General features: G+C 41.4%; 1 protein-coding gene across 4 annotated transcripts; it reads left to right on the top strand.

Annotated features, from left to right (window-relative positions):
* Window positions 1–3,047: 3,047 nt before the first annotated feature.
* Window positions 3,048–14,953, top strand: LOC133490588 (gastrula zinc finger protein XlCGF57.1-like). Of its 4 annotated transcripts, XM_061800852.1 has the most exons (3): window positions 3,048–3,117; window positions 3,627–3,743; window positions 12,905–14,953. In XM_061800852.1, the coding sequence occupies exons 1-3, from the start codon at window positions 3,111–3,113 to the stop codon at window positions 14,341–14,343; spliced, it is 1,563 nt and encodes a 520-aa protein (XP_061656836.1). In that variant the 5' UTR covers window positions 3,048–3,110; the 3' UTR covers window positions 14,344–14,953. The 4 variants fall into 4 exon arrangements, with proteins under 4 accessions (XP_061656836.1, XP_061656835.1, XP_061656838.1 ...); XM_061800851.1 differs by lacking the exon at window positions 3,048–3,117 and having other exon boundaries at window positions 3,302–3,743; XM_061800854.1 differs by lacking the exons at window positions 3,048–3,117; window positions 3,627–3,743 and adding an exon at window positions 8,826–9,961.
* The last annotated feature ends 3,029 nt before the right edge of the window (window positions 14,954–17,982 follow it).

The following is a 17,982-nucleotide window of genomic DNA, read 5'->3' as shown; positions in this document are numbered from 1 at the left end:
TGATGTACGGATTAGAGATAGTGGCATTGAAGAAACAACAGGAAGCAGAACTAGAGGTAGCAGAAATGAAGATGCTGAGGTTCTCACTTGGAGTGAACAGGTTGGATAGGATTAGATATGAGCTCAATAGAGGGAAAGCCAAAGTTGGATGTAGGGTGCTGAGGATGGAGCTGCCAGGCAAAAGGGCAAGAGGAAGACCAAAGAGAAGGTTGATGGATGTTGTGATGTAGGACATGAGGATAGTGGGTGTTAGAGAGTAGGATACACGAATAGGCTTGGATGGAAAAAGATGACACGCTGTGCTGACCCCTAAGGGGACAAGCCAAAAGGAAAAGAAGATGCAAGTTTGGGCCAGCTGATGCAAAGCAAAGAGCAGTATCCTTACATACAATAATACTCATTGGCCAAAAGTGTCCCAAATCCATTCAACTGGCCTGAATGAGTGGATATATTTCATCAACAACTTTTAATTTAGGCCTGCATGTTTTTATTTTATAAATGTAATGAAAGTTAAAGAGCGGCACGGTGGAGCAGCTGAAAAGCGTTGCCCTCACAGTTCTGAGGACCCGGGTTCAATCCCGGCCCTCCCTGTGTGGAGTTTGCATGTTCTCCTGGTGCCTGCGTGGGTTTTCTCCGTGCACTCTAGTTTCCTCCCACATCCCAAAAATACGTAACATTAATTGGAGACTCTAAATTGCCCCTAGGTGTGATTGTGAGTGCAGCTGTTTGTCTCGATGTGCCCTGCAATTGGTTGTTAACCAGTTCAGGTTGTATTCTCCTTCCTGCCCGTTGACATCTGGGATAGGGTCCAGCACTCTTGTCACCCATGTTAGGATAAGCAGCTAAGAAAATCGATGGATGAAAGTTAAGTCTCATGATGAATACATCTAAATGTTAATCATTCAGTTGGTTGGAAAATGTTCAGCCAGTGAAAAGTCTCCATACGCAATGTATACTTACAAGAAAGTTGCCGAAGAAACAATTTCTTCTTTATGTCAAAGGCAGATGTAGAAAACTCATCCATTTTGGGTGCAAACTGTCTGTCTTTTTTTCCACATCTCATTGACATCTAGGATTGACATTTTGAGGAGATCTCTACTGAATTCAAATCTGGTGAAAAAGTGGTGTGTGGATGTCCTCTCAACATCTTATATGGGCCAAATTTAAATGTCATTCTTATTTTTACAAATTGATGCCCAAATTAATGGTCATGTAAATTGAAATTTTTCATACAACATTTAAAATAATGTAATGTTAATCATTTGCTTCAACACGTAGATTACAATATGCCCTTGAGATCATGCTTCTATGAGAAAACTAAATATAGAGATCATGCACATGACGTCACTGTTTATGACACCATATTGCTGATCAAACAAAGCTGCTCAGCAGTGCGGGAGTCGCTGAACTGGAGCAGATTTTTCACAATGTCTGACAATGTTGTGCTGTTGGTTGTCACAATAGACAAGACAGTTCTTCAAAGATATCATTCTATAGAATACCAGCTGAAAAGACCAGAAAAGATCAATGGATTTCGGCATTTAAACGGGATGGATGGTGCCCAATGAAATATCATATATATATTATTTCAGGTAGGAAGTATTCTTCACAATCTCAAATTATCACAAACTATTTATAATGCCGAGTTGACTCATTTGAGGAAACTCCATATTTAAAAAAAAAAAAAAGTTTTATTTTCCAATCATATTAAATCATATCAAATTGCTCCTAGGTGGGATTGTGAGTGCGAATGTTGTCTCTATGTGCCCTGCGATTGGGTGGCAACCAGCTCAGGGTGTACTGCCCCTCCTGCCTGTTAACAGCTGGGATAGGCTGCAGCACTCTCCGTGACCCTCGTGAGGATAAGCGGCAAAGAAAATGGATGGATGGATGGATGGATAAAAGTTTCCCTTTGTATTTTATGACTATAAAATAATAAAAGTGAAAGAAATTCATAAGTTATGAAGAAAAGGCTAAGAGCTGTAACGTTTTGTCGGCCCATTTGGATAAACAAAAGTAACCTAAATGCTTCAGATGATTGATTTATAAACCCAAGCGCAATACTGTGGAATTTATTTATAACATTTCCAAGATTGTTCACCCTCTTGTACAAAAACTCTCTGAAAAATTCCTTGTAATTTGTGGAATATATCAAATGAAATGCCTGCTACAGTGGAGCACGCATGTGGTTTAAGCAGACTGACATGAAAGGTTGGATGGACCCCCATCGATCTCTGGAGTTTCAAAGGGTCGGGAACCTTTTCGACTGAGATAGCCATAAACGGCAAATATTTTACAACGTAATTTTAAAAGAGCCATGCAATATTTAAAAAAAAAGAAACACAGGTGTATTTGCGTGTTTATGTAGAACCAACACTTTTAGAGTACAATAAAGTCTGAATTATTTTGATTACATTATGATGTTGCGAACCAATATTGACAAAAGTACTTCTTACCATTAACGCGACTTCAGGCGCTTCCTGGTTTTGCTAATGGTTTCATAGTCCATTTCACACATTGTCAGATGAAGCTTTACGCAGGCGTTGAGATTTCAATCCGTTAATGTGAACGTAAGACCAAAGAAAAGTTTGATGGATGTTGTGAGGGAGGACATGAGGACAGTGGGTGTTGGAGAGGAGGGTGCACGATACAGGCTTAGATGGAAAAAAGATGACACGCTGTGGCGACCCCTAACGGGACAAGCCGAAAGAAAAAGAAGAAGAATCGTGAACGTAATTCAATTTGATTTTCCATCATGCTGGTAAGATTGTGAACAGTTCTTGGCGACAAAGGCATGTCACGCCCACCTCTCGTCTTAGTGTAGCAGCTACAAGAAGACGAGAGGTGGGCGTGACAGTTGACATGTTTGGGTTGGAGAATATTATTAAGGTCTGGTCTTCTATAACATATGTATGTGTCAATGTATCTTCTAAATCTTCCTGGCCATGCTGCAAATGTTAAGATTATATTCATTTCTCTAGGGATCCAAAACATCCCAAGTACTTAGATTTATCCCATCGTGTTCCTGGGTAACAATGTGTGTATGTTGACAATGTTTTTTGTCCTGACCGGAAGTCAGAGTCTGCTGACCATGGCGGAATCAACGATGGATGCAGAGTGCGCAGTCTAGTTTTTAATTCAACGTCATTGGGATTTACTATTCTAAAGGTGGTTTCGCAGTACTTTCCATTAACATTTTTTATTCAAACGACACATCTATCAAGTACTTCCGGTTCATCCTGCCCCGATGCGGACCATAAGAAAAGTTCCTAAGTAAAAACAAGAATCCGAAACGGGTCGTAATTTTTTTTTTTTTTTTACGTTGCACATGTTCTTTGTTTACGTAACGGCCACATTTGCCTCGCCGTGCTTCACTAAATCTTTCTGAATTAGCACCGAACGTACCGAGTCCTTGACGCAGTGCGTCAATCACTATTTCCCTGGACTAAAGCATAATTGATTCAATCTTCGTTCCCGGTTAAACTCTTCTCGGTGCACTTTGAAGCTTCGCGGCCTGCCCTAGCCTAGCATGCTAACAAAGAACCACTTTCGTGATCACTACTGTGCTTAGTAAAGGTCAGGTTTGAGCGGAAAATCTTGTGGTTGCCTTGATAAAATGTGTGCAGGAAGGACAGCAGAGTACGAAGAAGAATTCTGTGGATCAAAAGATGAGAACGGGCCACAACGTCAACTACTGGACGCTGTTTGCGAGCTTCAGCCAACAGTCGAGTTACACAATGCAGGTTTGGTCAATTCTCACTCTCTTTTTGGGGAAACGTATTCTAATTTCCATAATATTGACGTGTTTCTTTACGGTGACCATATTACATTACGTTTAATATATTACGTACTATGCGGTAAATGCGCAAACTACTTCCGCATTGGGCAAACCCTGGTAAAAGTACTTCCGCATTACTCGTCGTCTTTTTACGTTCGCGAACGATTTATTGAAATTTTATTTTAGTGAACGAACAGACCCGAATCAATTTTTGAAATTATTCGAGCAAGTCGCTTGGGAGCGGAATAGATTGTTTTCACGTGACGTTATGAATTTCATGACTTTTGTTTACGACGCCTCCTGGACGGTAAAACTACAATACAACTCGCGTTTTTTTAGTGATCTTTTTTAGTGACTATTGGCTTCCTTATACGCGTCTTACGGACTTTTCATCATGGTATTTCATTGTGTGACTTATGGTTGTAAGAACCGACAGAAAAAGGTGTCTTACGCATCAGGCATTGTTTACCTTTAGCTGGGCATTCAGCTAATTTACTGTTTTATCCTCCACATTACATATCTTTAAGGAGGTCTTTGGGCTATCAATATGCCTACGAGTACCCACACTGAAACTTTGCTTTCCATGTTTGCGGTGGATAACGTGAACCTCGTGGCTGTCACTGTCCATAGCCTTTAGCTGCACTTTTGCTAACTCGTGGGAGCGGGCTATGCCGATCGCTTTTTTTTGGCTGTGTAACTTTTCGCGCACACTGGGTGAGTTGGTAGCGAAAACTATGGGGTCTCTAACAATCTCATCGCTGTTTGTGTAGTTAGTCTTTAAGCAACAGTTTGAGTTCTGTCAGAGTGCTCCCATGACTCACAGTTACCTTGCGCCTTCTCGTGAAACTTATATCTAGCAAATATGGGGTTTGTTTTCGGAGTGAGGTAATCAGAGAATTTTACGTAATTTTTAGCAAGTTATCTTCGTCTCTGATCATTATCCACGTACTGCAGGCATCCCGACCTTTTTCACGGATCCACAGCAGGAGGAAACTGCACTTTTCCTCCTAAGCTCTGGTTTTAAGTAGTCCCGTGAAGATGAGTTCGGTCTGTTGGTTGAATCTCTGCCACACATCTGGTTAATTAGATGAGTTGGATCACGAAACACATCCTCGTCGTCTTTGTTCGTTTTTTTTCCCCCTGAGTTTTTTTTCCATGAGTCCATAGTTATACTAACGTCACTCTGACACCATGTTATGATCTTGCTGTCGTGTTATTGAATAATGTAGACATGGGTCCTACTATACTTTTTAACCTGGATGATATTTATTTATTTCCCCCCACCGCCAACCTCTCTTCCTCACTTCCTTATCGTCCAGTCTCTGGAGCCTATCTCAGCTGTCAATGGGCAGGAGGGTGGGTACACCTATGGAGACACGGGGAGAACATGCAAACTCCACACAGGGTGGTCCGTGATTGAACCCGGGTACTCATAACTGTGAGGCCAACTCTTTACAGCTGTGCACCGTGCCTCTTCATAAAGTATGTTGTTGCTTATACAGCACCTGCACGAGAGGCTATAGCTTGCAGGCTAAAAACCAGTAATGGTTAGATGCATGCAAATTTCCCCGGCTGATGAACAACCCTCAACTGTGACAGCCACAGCTTTATTCTGTCAGGTTGACCCCATGCGAGGTTAAAGAACGACGAATTGGGGTGCATTTTCTCAGTTTTGTTGCAGTTTGGTGCACAACAAGTCGACATCTTGGCCTAGCTAGAATGAATGGTTTGTTATACTAAGTCAGTCACTCACATTTGAAAAATGTACAGGTGTGGTCAGTCATGCGGGCAGATATATGGTTACGGATGTGTTCCACCAGTCATCCCCGCAGATAAAAAGTTGGGTGTGTGTTCTGTTAGTAATTGTGAGTGTCTATACCTGTTGTACCACTGAGATTTTTTTTCCCCCTGCGTGTTTGGCAAAATGGTGTCTCGTTGCATTGCTGGATTTTGCTCAAACACTCGGAAGGATGGATTCACTCTTGACATGTTTCCAAAAGACCTGATTCGTCATGAAAAATGGATTGCACAGGTGCAAAGGACAAGAGCTTTGTGTGTTCCAAATGACAGGTAGGCGTGTATAGAGCTATTAAAAAATATAGATGGGGGGGGACTAATTTATGTCTTGGTTTATAGCATATGTTGCGTGTGGATTTAGAACAAATCCCCTTGGTCAAACTAGCAAAATAAAACAAAGCACTTGTTTAATGGGTTTAAGACAATTTAATCACACACAATACAATACAAGATAAAACAATAACAAAATGGAAGTACAAAAACAATTTTGTAGCGTGTTGCACGAGTTAATTAGCCAAGCGACGTATAGTTTCTCTCAAGGAATTAAGGCCAGAAAGTTCTACCTTTCTCTCATCAGACCAGTCTTACCTCTCACCATCTTGGAGTACTTTTTCTTCTTCTTTTCCTTTCGGCTTGCCCCATTAGGGGACGCCACAGCGTGTCATCTTAGATGAACACATATTTGTTTGGCACATTTTTACGCCGGATGCCTTTCCTGACACAACCCCTCTGCATTTTATCCGGGGAGAGAAGCTTACAGCACATGGTATTCCCATGCATTCTCCCATCCAAGTACTAACCAGGCCGAAACCCGCTTAGCTTCCGAGATCTGACGAGATTGAGCATTCTCAGGGTAGCATGGCAGTAACCCTATCTTGGAGTACTTTTTTTTTTTTTTTTTTTTTTTTTTTTTTTTTTTTTTTAAAGCACAAACCATGCAGGTGGAGGGCTGCAGTGATTGACTTCTTCGAACTTTCTCCCAAATCTCTGGAGTTCATTCACAGTGATCCTTTGATTCTTCTTTACCTCTTCCCCAAAACTATTCTCTCCTGATTGCTCAGTTTGGCCGGCTCTATGAAATGTTCTAGTTATCCCAAAGGTCTTCAATTGACCCCTCCGTACTGGGCACTTAACCACGCCTCCTGAAGTTACGTCACCCCACGTGCGCTAACCTCAGACAAACAATTAGCAAAAATGGTGGCGCAGCAAGAAAAGACTAGAGCGAAACTGTCCGATTTACCAGCTGATTCTCACTCACATTCTTAGCTAACAGTGAAATATCGTTGAAAAGCAGACAGCAGGGCTTCAAGTATTTCAGCGAGGGGTATTTCAATGGTATTTACATGCATATTGACGGAGAAACCATTGATATTAGCGCGAGATCTTTCCGGAGTCAGAGGAAGACCGAGAAGCCACATAATATAATATATTATAACCCAAAGACGAATTCGTCATTGACAGTTTCCTATTTTCGTGTTACATATCACACTTGTGTGCAGAATCTGTATGTGTATCTGTATAGCCGTTTGTGAACCGCCGTATGAAGGAAAATAAGGCGAGGCTTGATTTATGAGTTGTTTCTCTCGTTTTCTTTGTGTAACGTCACGCGTTCCCCTCAATAATTATTCTTGAATTAGTGCCGAACCTACGTAAGTCCCGACCGAGTACGACAATCACTACTTTATAGTGTCCTCAAACATCCTTCCTTCAGTCTTGGTGTCTCGGTGCACGTCGAAGGCTGTTAGGACTCGCTAGTCTGGTTTAGCTTAGCTCGGGAGCCGTCGAACAGAGACACGTTTGTGCAGTCAGATCATTGCAAAATATCGCTCAACACAGATCAAGTGTGTCAATCATTCACACGTAGCTATGTTATGCAAGCGATGAACTGCTAATTAATTTATATGATATCATTTATATATATATATATATATATATATATAAAATCAAATATAAGGCTTACCTTCGTGCAAACATATCTGTTCCGATTGATTTTAGATGGATTCAGTTGATCATACGATCTTCCACAAAGTTTGATCCATTGAAGACATTTTTCGTACTCGGTCTTCTGTTCCGGTTGATATTAGATGGATTCAGTTGATGATGCGGTCTTCCACAAAATTTGATCCATGGAAGACATTTTTCGTACTGGGTCTTCGGTTTTGGAAAGGGTACGAATTGAACTCCACCAACTAGCCTTTCAGGATACCTGTCGTCACTACTATAAAGTCCGTGACTACACCTCTTAACCATATCTATTGTTAAAGAACCCAAATACGTGATAAAACGCTAACAAAAGCTATACTGGACCATGCAACGTTGTCTGAGGGAACAGTGGGTGCAAAAAAGGGGCGTGGTTTATGCAGATCTCTGGCCTCTGATTGGTCAGCGACGTGGATGACGCAATTTCTACGGAGGTGTCAATTTCAGGATAATGGAGGCAAATGTGCTCTTTGGAACTTTTTGGTTTTTTTGCGTAACCATGGCTGAATCTACGCCTTGCAACAATTCTGTCTCAGAGCTCTTCAGGCAGTTCTTTTTAATCTCATTATTCTTATTTGCTCTTACTCACACGCAATGAGCTCTACAGTCTTTAATAGACAGGTGTGTGACTTTCTAATGAATCAATAATCAACCACGGCTGGACTCCAATCAAGATCTTGACCCATCTTAAGGATGGTCAGAAGAAATGAGTTAAATATGAGTGTCACAGTAAAGGGTCTGAATAGTTATGGCTGTGTGATCCATCCATCCATTTTCTTACCCGCTTATCCTCACGAGTGTCACGGGAGTGCTGGAGCCTATCCCAGCGGGAAAGGAGGTGGGGTAGTGCCGGCTGACAGCCACACTGCCTTCCATTTTGTGTTGTTGATTTTTCGACTTTGGTGACTATACGTCGTTTGGCTAGTTAGCTCGTGTAACATGCAACTAAACTGTCTGTGTACTTCTATTTTGTTATTGTTTTGTCTTGTATTGTGTGTGATTTAAATTGTCTTAAAATCAATGCAAGTACTTTGTTATATTTTTCTGGTTTGTCCAAGGGGATTTATTCTAAATTCACACGTAACATATGCTATAAACTGTGAGACAAATTAGTCCCCCGCCCAACTTTTATTTTTTTTTAACAGCTCTATACAGACCTACCTGTCATTTGGAACACACAAAGCTCTTGTCCTTTGCACTGTGCAATCCATTTTTCACAACAAACTGAGTCTTTTGGAAACATGTGAAGAGTGAAACCATCCACCCAAGTGTTCAAGCAAAATCCAGCAATATGTAGAAAAAAAAGCTAATTTCTAGCCGGTAAAACAGATATAGAGCACGTGAATGTGACGTCACAATTTTCACGGCACAATATCGCCAGTCAAAGAGAGCTACTCGACATTGTGGGACATATTGAAGCGGAGGAGAATATTTACAATACCAGAGACCTGTTGTGCTGTTGGTTGTCACAACAGACGAGACAGATTTTCAAAGAGATCATTCTATAGGATGCCAACTGAAAGACCAGAAAGGATCGATGGATTTCGGCAATTAAACATGATGGCTGGTGCCCAACCAAATAAACACGCCTGTGTAGCGATCACTTAATTTCAGATAGGAATTATTATTAATCTCAAATTACGAAGTATTTATAATGTCAAGTTTACTCATTTGAGAACAATGTGTATTTTTTTAAAAAACGTTTGTCGCAAAGAGGTTTAGAGAGGTGTGCGTGCGATCTACGCACACGCGTGGCCGCAATACGTTTTCGTGTAAGGAGGAGCCAACTCCCTGTCCTCTTTTTCTTCTTCCAATCGTAGTTAATGAATGCAGTTCGTGTAAAACCAGGAGTCATTTACTTAAATATTGGTATTTGTATAGAATACTAGATGAAAAGTTTGAAGGATTCTGGCAAAGGTTAACGTGTAGCCCAATACGCTTCTGCGTTCACAAGCCGTCAATCCGTCGTCTTTTTTTTCAATCATAGTTAAAGTGCAACTGTCATGAAATGCATAATTTTTAGTATGTTATTAATGAAAAAACGGCAGCCGACATAGACCCATGAGTTTTTTCACTACAAAAGGTGATTTTGACGTATAGCGCCTTTTGTAACTCCTGCCATGAAAATCCTCTCGATGGATTTGTTTTTCAGAAGAGGCAGGAAGTGACATAAACGACAGACCCGCCCTCAAGTGGACTCATTTGTTTCCATTAGTTTTACCTCCAGGATGGTAGCTCGTTGTTCCTTCGTGTTAGCCAAAATGCTGGCTCGTTGCATTGCTGGAAATTGCTTGAACACTCGGGAGATTGATTTACCCTTCATAAGTTTGCAAGAGACCCGTTTCCTCATGAAAAATTGATTGCACGGGTGCAGAGGATGAGAGCTTCGTGGGTTCCAAATGACAGGTAGGTGTGTATACAGCAACAAAAAATAATAATAGTTTGGGGTGGACCACGTTGGTCTCTCATAACGTAACAAAAGATCCGCGTACGAAATATGTCGATGTGCGGGTCAGACGGTGTCGGGCTTCTGCGTCACTTCCCCAGCGAAGGCTGGCTTCGGGCTCGTGGACGGTGGCAGCTCTGAAGAACGCTGCAACAATGCAGCACTCAGCCGCATGCAACCCAGTAAAGCGCCCCGGCTCAACGGTGTTGTTCATCTCGTACTACGGCAGCTATGAACAACCCCCGAAAGCAGCCCGGCTCGGCTCCATTATAAGCCACCACGGCGCCAAAATGAGCCACAGCGGCCGGCTGTGATGAGCCGTGATGGCTCATCTCCGCTGTGGAAGTGGATCGGACGGGAGGCGGTTTGGCCGTGATCGCATATCATCTGAATATGGCTCAAAACAATAGTGTAGCATTGCCCTGGTAATTTCACTCGGTCGTGTGGTGTTCTCCTTTTTGAAAAGAGCTTCTGTGTCAGAAGGGGCGTGTTCCTCTCCCATAGTTAGGGTGCACTGTGTGTTTTCATTGGCGAATGTCCGGATGACGTCACGGACAGAGGATGCAGCCAATATGGCGACCACATGGATGTCATAGAATGACACTTCTGCAACTTTGCGCATGGATGACGCGCTCTCCGCTCACATTTATTTTTTCATATAGACATTGAAGTGAATAATGTTAAATGTATTTTTCATTACAATATCTGTTTTAGAATGTTTATAGGGATGATACTTGACCTTTAGTGAATGCGAGTTTGTGTAAAACCAGTGGTCATTAATTTAAATATTGATATTTGTATTGAATAACATTTGAAAAAATCGATGGATTTCAGCAAAGGTTAATGCGTAGCCGAGTGCGCTTCCGTGTTCACGTGCTGACTCCCCATTGAGAACAGATCCAGCAACAAAGTATTAGTATGGGTCCAGACTTTTATACGCTTTCAAACTCTGCTTAACAGTCCACTTTCTTATCTGCGAAAACATCGACTTCAGCATTAAATATGGGTCCTCTATGCCAAGTGTCTCTAATTTTTCCACGTACCTTCGTTTATTATCACCTTCTAAATGTTTAACGGTATCGGACAAAACTCTGGGCGTCGTGGTATAAGACATATTTTTATTTCGTCTCAATGGATTTAGCATTGAACAATGCATTGTTTGGCCAGCAATATGACTAGTCACATGATTTTGGTGACGCAGGTGCATGAACTCTACAAACACACGAACCTGCCACTGTCACCATCTGCAAAAGCGTGTCACTTCCTGGTTCTTCACCAACACAAATGCCTCAAGAGAATGTTCATGGTGGGAGATGAAAAAAATCCATATACGACAATATTCTGATGTGATCTGAACAAACGGATGGGTCAATTCTGGCTGATTTTTAAAAAAAATTTTCATTTATTTATTTATTTTTTTGGTTAACAACATACTAAAGTATTAGGTGTCAGAGGGCCTTTAATGTATCTATTTTTTCTTGTGACGTTTTTGTTTGTTGATGTGCCATGACATTTTTCAATTGTCAAGTATTTGGCTTGGTGCCATAAAGGTTGGAAATGACTTCTCTGGTTAGATAACGTATTCAGCAGAACAGGAGCATATTTACACACAACCATTAGTGCTACCACTAGCTTGCTAGGCTATGTAACATTTTGTTCTTTCCCGAGAACCAGTAACCACCAACACACGTACCGTGCTCCAATTTTTTTTACAGACATCTTTTGTAAGAACAGAACTATGGAAAAATGTCATTGTTCACAAGGTTTGCGTGGTCCTTTTAAATAAACCACAGCAGATTGATTAGACATCCACATTCATGAATTCCCTTTGAGTCCACATGAAACATAAACCATAAAATGGACATGATGTGATATAATGTATTCCGATATCGAGACGATTATTTTGTGATGCAGGTCAGTAATGTGACATTATTTTTAATTGCTGTCTAAACGAAATGACCAACGTTCAGGCATTTTGAATGGCGGTTCTGTCAGAATTTTTACTGGCCCCTTATATTAATGATAAGATGTTAAGTGTTTGTGATTGAGTTGTATTTAGGATTGTTATTCTGTTTTATTTAACCCCCCCTTAAGAAATTATTAGTACATTTGCATTCACGGAAATGACGTCATACAAACCTCACTAAAATATATTACATTGGAAACTGAGTTCAAACTACTCTTGTACAAGGGGTCATACAAATCGGACTTTGACCTTAAAAGAACAAAATCACTGTAAAAAATTCCTCAGTGTTCGGCCCAATTCTCTTATTTTAAACACCCGAGCGATGCCGAATGCACATGGGTCAGAACTGAGACAAGCCAGTGCCCACTTCGGATTAGTAGGGCCATCATAGTTTGTGCATGATTATTCATGAGTGCTTCTCAAGATTTTTTTCCAATAGTTTCTTTGGCATGGGCACAAACAAAGACAGGGGTGCTACGAGCACCAAAGGAAAAAGGAAAGTTCTGCGAATCACACTGTATTTAAGGATGGCGATAGTCGCTAGGTATGAAAACGGGATGCATGTTTTTTTTACGGTTCTTGGTGACTTGTATCGTTTCACTATGTCAACTATTTCAACTGTCCTAAAGAATAAAAATGTAATAAGTGTCGAAACTGGTCACCAGATACTTGCCAACACTGAAAATGTAGTTTTGGGCCATTTGCCGCTGGCAAAAAATTTCAGTGACTTAGAAATGTGTACTGTCGTGAGCGCCCAGTGTCTGGACATAATTGATGGCCCTACACAACACCGTAGTAACCCCTGGCCACCTGTAAAATCTAACAGCCAATAAAGTTATTTTGGGTCCCTCAATGGGAACTCTGGTGGGCCAGAGGAGCGAGCAAAATTAACAAATGAGATCTGGCCCATATGTGTTTGTCTTCTTGTTCCTTGCAGACATCAGTGAAGATCTTCTGGAGCAACAGGAGTCAGAGTCTCCTCACATCAAAGAAGAGGAAGAAGAATTCTTGCACATTAAAGAGGAAGAAGAAGATATTATCACAGTTCTAGTGACTAGTGTCCCTGTGTTTGGTGAGGACCAAGCTGAAGGTGAAAGTGAGGAGAACAGAGGGGTGGAGCCTTCCAGCAGCAGCCACTCAAATCAACACATGACAACAGACGTTTACAGAGACCACTGTGGACGATCACAAGAAGATGGCCTCATCGCTCCACTATCAGATGGTGATGACACGTTACATTCTCCTGACACTGATGATGCTGATGATGGTGGTAGTGGTGGTGATTATGATGATGATGAGGAGGAAGAGGATGATGATGAACAGTCTGACTGTCATAAGAGAGGTCACATTGACAACAAACGATGGAAATGTTCCCAGTGTGGAAAAACCTTTGGCTATAAGAGTCGTTTGAAAAGTCATATGATTAGCCACACTGGGGAGAAGCCTTTTGCATGTTCAGTTTGTGGTCAAAGATTCTCTGAAAAGGGAAACCTGAGGAGACACACAAGAACACACACTGGAGAAAAACCGTTTGCCTGCTCAATTTGCGGTAAGAGATTCACTCAAAAGGGTCCGTTAATATTTCACACAAGAACACACACTGGAGAGAAACCTTATGTCTGCTCATTTTGTGGACAAACATTCTCTCATAAGGATTACTTAATTCGTCACTCGAGAACACACACTGGGGAGAAACCTTTTGTCTGCTCAGTATGTGGGCAAAGATTCTCTGATAATGGTACTTTAACTAAACACACAAAAACGCACACTGGAGAGAAACCCTTTGCCTGCTCAGTTTGCGGTCAAAGATTCTCTCATAAAGGGAACTTGAGAAGTCACACAGGAACCCACACTGGAGAGAAACCCTTTGTTTGCTCAGTATGCGGACAAAGATTCTCTCGGAAACACGCTTTGACAACTCACACTAGAACACACACTGGAGAAAAGCCCTTTGCGTGCTCAGTTTGCAGCCAAAGATTCTCTCGTAGACACATGTTAACAACACACACTAGAACACACACTGGTGAGAAGCCATTTGTCTGCTCAGTTTGTGGTCAATGTTTCTCTAAAAAGGCATCTTTAAGAACTCACACAAGAACACATACCGGGGAAAAACCTTTTGCCTGCATATTTTGTGGGCAAAGGTTCTCTCAGAAGGGAACCTTAACAAGCCACACTAGAACACACACTGGTGAGAAGCCTTTTTCCTGTATGGTTTGTGGTCAGAAATTTGCTCAAAAAGGTACCTTGACAAGTCACACGAGAACCCACACTGGAGAGAAACCTTATGCCTGTTTAGATTGTGGTGAAAGATTCTATCAGAAGGGTAAGGTTAAGAGACACAAGTGTGTTGGTGTCAAAAGAAGTCGTAAATGAAATGGAGCTCTGTCAGCGCATTGAATTGATTCCAACTGGGCTGATATGGTTGTCTCGGTTCGGCTTTCATTCCAGCAGATTTCATTAGTTCATGCACCTCTTACCCGAGTGGGCTTCATCCGTTCATTGAGAAACGCAAGATAGGACAGCTGTAACCTTGAATTTTGAACTGTCAATGTCACGTAAGAGATTCGGAACAATCCAGTTGCGAATGATTTAATGTGCTGAGAAGGACATGACTTAGATGAACTTAGAGTATCCACAGGCATAGATATTTCATGTTGAAACAAACAACTGTGACACTTGATTTCGTATTCTATCACTTTTGTTTTTTTTTTTTTTTAAATATATTCTATGTATTTTCTTGAAGGCCTCTTGGGGCCAAATGTTGACAGCACTTTTGTTGAAAGAGTGAGATCTGTATCTTTTTCCAAAGTTTTTGTCATGTCCATATCAATCTTGTGAATATTGACTGAAATCCAATGTGAACAATCTATAACTGCTAGGGGTAAGATGGTAATGTATGCGATGTATGAAGAAAATGGAATATAGTTGTACAGTATGTGTAATATACAACAATAGAAAGAATGTACGGAAATAAAAGGCTGAAGGTGCAAAATAACTGACTCTGACCTGTCCATATACCTTAATTAATACATAAATTACTCCATTTTATTTATCACTGAACTTGCGGAAAGGTGTATCTAAAGTTTGCTTGTAACTTAGAAATTTTGGTTCACATTACAAAGTTAAAAATGGACCAAGTGGAGGATACACTCGATGATTTTCAGAAGTGGGAAAAGTACTGTAGTCACACTCACATAGGAGGACAGACGCTGTTAATAAAAAATAATAAAAAGAATAGGAGCCTTCACCTAGCGTCACAGTGATGTAGTTTTGTGCATGCGAATTACATTGAGTGGCATATGTCTTTTTATCACATTATCCAAGTTTGGGCCAGCTGATGCAAACAACAGCATCCTTTCATACAATATTACTCATTGGACAAAAGTGTCCCAAATAATGTCCACCTGGCCTGAATGAGGTGATGTATTTTATCAACAACTTTTAATCCAGACCTACATATTTTTATTTTTTAGATTTAATTCACGTTAAGTCTTGTGACACATACATCTAAATGTTAATCATTCAGGTGTTTGTTGGAAAATGTTCAGACAGCGAAATGTGATGTGTACTGACATGGCAAGTTGCCGTAGAAACTATGTCCTTTCTATGTCAAGGGCAGATGTAGAAAACTGACACATTTTGAGTACAAACTGGCTGATGTCTTTTTCCCCACATCTCATTGACATCTAGGAACGACATTTAGAGGATATCACTACGAAGTTCAAATGTGGGGAAAAAGTGGTACGCGTGGACGTCCTCTCAACATCTTATATGGGCCAAATTTAAACATCATTTACATTTTTACAATTTTTAAAATGTTGCCCAAATTAGTGGTCAAAGCAATACAAATTTTTCATACGACATTCAGAATAATGTTATCCCAATCATTTGCTTCAACACCTACACTACAATATGCACTTGAGATAATGCTTCTATGAGAACACAAAATACAAACATTGATCCATTTTCTGAGCTGCTTATCCTCACAAGTGTCCCGGGAATGCTGAGCCAATCCCAGCTGTCATCGGGCAGGAGGCGGGGTACACTCTGAACTGTTTGCCAGCCAATCACAGGGCAAATGAAGAGACACAACCATTGCGCGAACATTTACACCCAGACTCTCCAATGAATGCATGTTTTTGTCATGTGGGAGAAAACCAGAGAGAGCGAGAAAACCCACCCAGGCACGGTTAGAACATGCGAACTCCACACAGACAGGGCCCAAAAGAATTCATTCACCACCAATCAATCTTCATGCTTCATTAACAAGTTGACTTGATGTATTTTTGACACTGGCAGTTCAAGTAATATCAATATTGTACATTCTAGACCAAATGGGAAACAATTAACTGCATGTGGAAAGCCCCCTTTTCATTACCAAAATGGACACACCACCTCTGTCCTGCTTTTACGTCGATACGCGAAGTGGAGACCAAATTTGCTCTGTGAACAGATAATGGTGACAAGTTTTCCGGAAAGCACGGGATTCCTCCAGCCTGCTCGTATTCTGTTACAAGCTGGTCAGTGGAAAAATGGGCAAATCGGTGATTCTGAGTTATTTGAAAATAAATAAATATGTGCCCCAACATCAGCCCCCACCCCAGGCCTATTCATCCCTGCACGATGAACACTTCATGTTCAGGTACACAATTATCTGGAATTCCAGCCTCTGACATTTATATCTCTGATGAATCCACATACTTATTGCATTTGCACTTTTGCACACATAACTGCAAATATCTACAGTGAAGAAAATAAGTATTTGAAGACCCTGTGATAGTGCAAGTTCTCCCACTTAGAAATCATGGAGGGGTCTGAAATTTTCATCGTAAGTGCATGTCCACTGTGAGAAAGATAATCTAAAAAGAATAATCCAGAAATCACAATCTATGATTTTTTAACGATTTGTTTGTGTGATACAGCTGCAAATAAGTAAAACAAAACTTTCTCCCATGACTCCTCTGTATCATCCAAATGGTCATTGGCAAACTTAAAGGGGAAATCCAGTGCTTTGCAAGAACAGTGTATCCAATAGGTCATGTAATATGTACCCTATTTTGACAATGTGACATTAAATCCGCTCTCATTTAATAGTGTTGTGAGAAGATTTTTATCAACAATTACGAATTTTCAGGGGCGCTGCCATTTTCGCGAGTCACATCTACGTGCCCGGATGTGACGTGTACTGTGCCGCAACAAAGGCTCGATTACATGGGACACCATTTATGCCCAGTGCTGATTTCTCAGATTTATCCTCATCTGATGAAGAAATAGCAGTATTGGTTGATCGGGAAGACAGAGGAATAATTCCATACAGATTAGAACCTGTGGCTGTAAATGTTGAATATTCGGCTGGTTCTTCGGGCGGAATGACGCGGAGTCTGACTACTCGTAGGCCTACGCGCGGCACTTAAGTGCCTAAACAAAGGCCCCTGGAGCTCCGGCCCAGAGACACAGAGTCTGACGACCGAGCTCCGGTGGGGGGCCGCGAGCAGAGCTTCCATGCGGCAGAGGCCGTTAGCCGTGGACGCCGAAGCTAGGCTAAAAGCCTCCGCCGCCACCGAAGCTCGGTGAAAGGCCTCCACCGCTGCCGAAGTTGGGCTTACGGCCTCCCCGGTCGTCAAAGCTCGGCTCGTGGCCCGCGGCCCGCCGCCCGAGCTCACAGGCCGACCAACCAATATCAACACTCGACCCCGCAACAGCAAAAAATGTCACTTCCTGGTTCTTCTCCAACACAAATGCTTCGAGAGGATTTTCATGGCAGGAGATGCAACAATCCATATACACCAACATCCTGACGTGAGGTGAAAAAACGGATGGGTCCATTCCAGCTGCCTTTTTTTTAAATAATTAAAAACATACTAAAAGTCATGCCTTACGTGTCAGTAGCCCTTTAAGAGTACAATAAGTCTTTAAATTCATTTAAATAACATTATGATGTGATTATGATGCACACTTCTTGTCGCAACCGTTTTTTAAGCCCCGATAACTTTCCAAAGTGTTTTTAGTAAT

The sequence above is a fragment of the Syngnathoides biaculeatus genome, chromosome 17 (assembly GCF_019802595.1).
Source record: "Syngnathoides biaculeatus isolate LvHL_M chromosome 17, ASM1980259v1, whole genome shotgun sequence".
NCBI lineage: Eukaryota > Metazoa > Chordata > Actinopteri > Syngnathiformes > Syngnathidae > Syngnathoides > Syngnathoides biaculeatus.
Note: the sequence above shows the minus strand (reverse complement) of the source record. Positions and strands in the feature narration are given on the sequence as shown.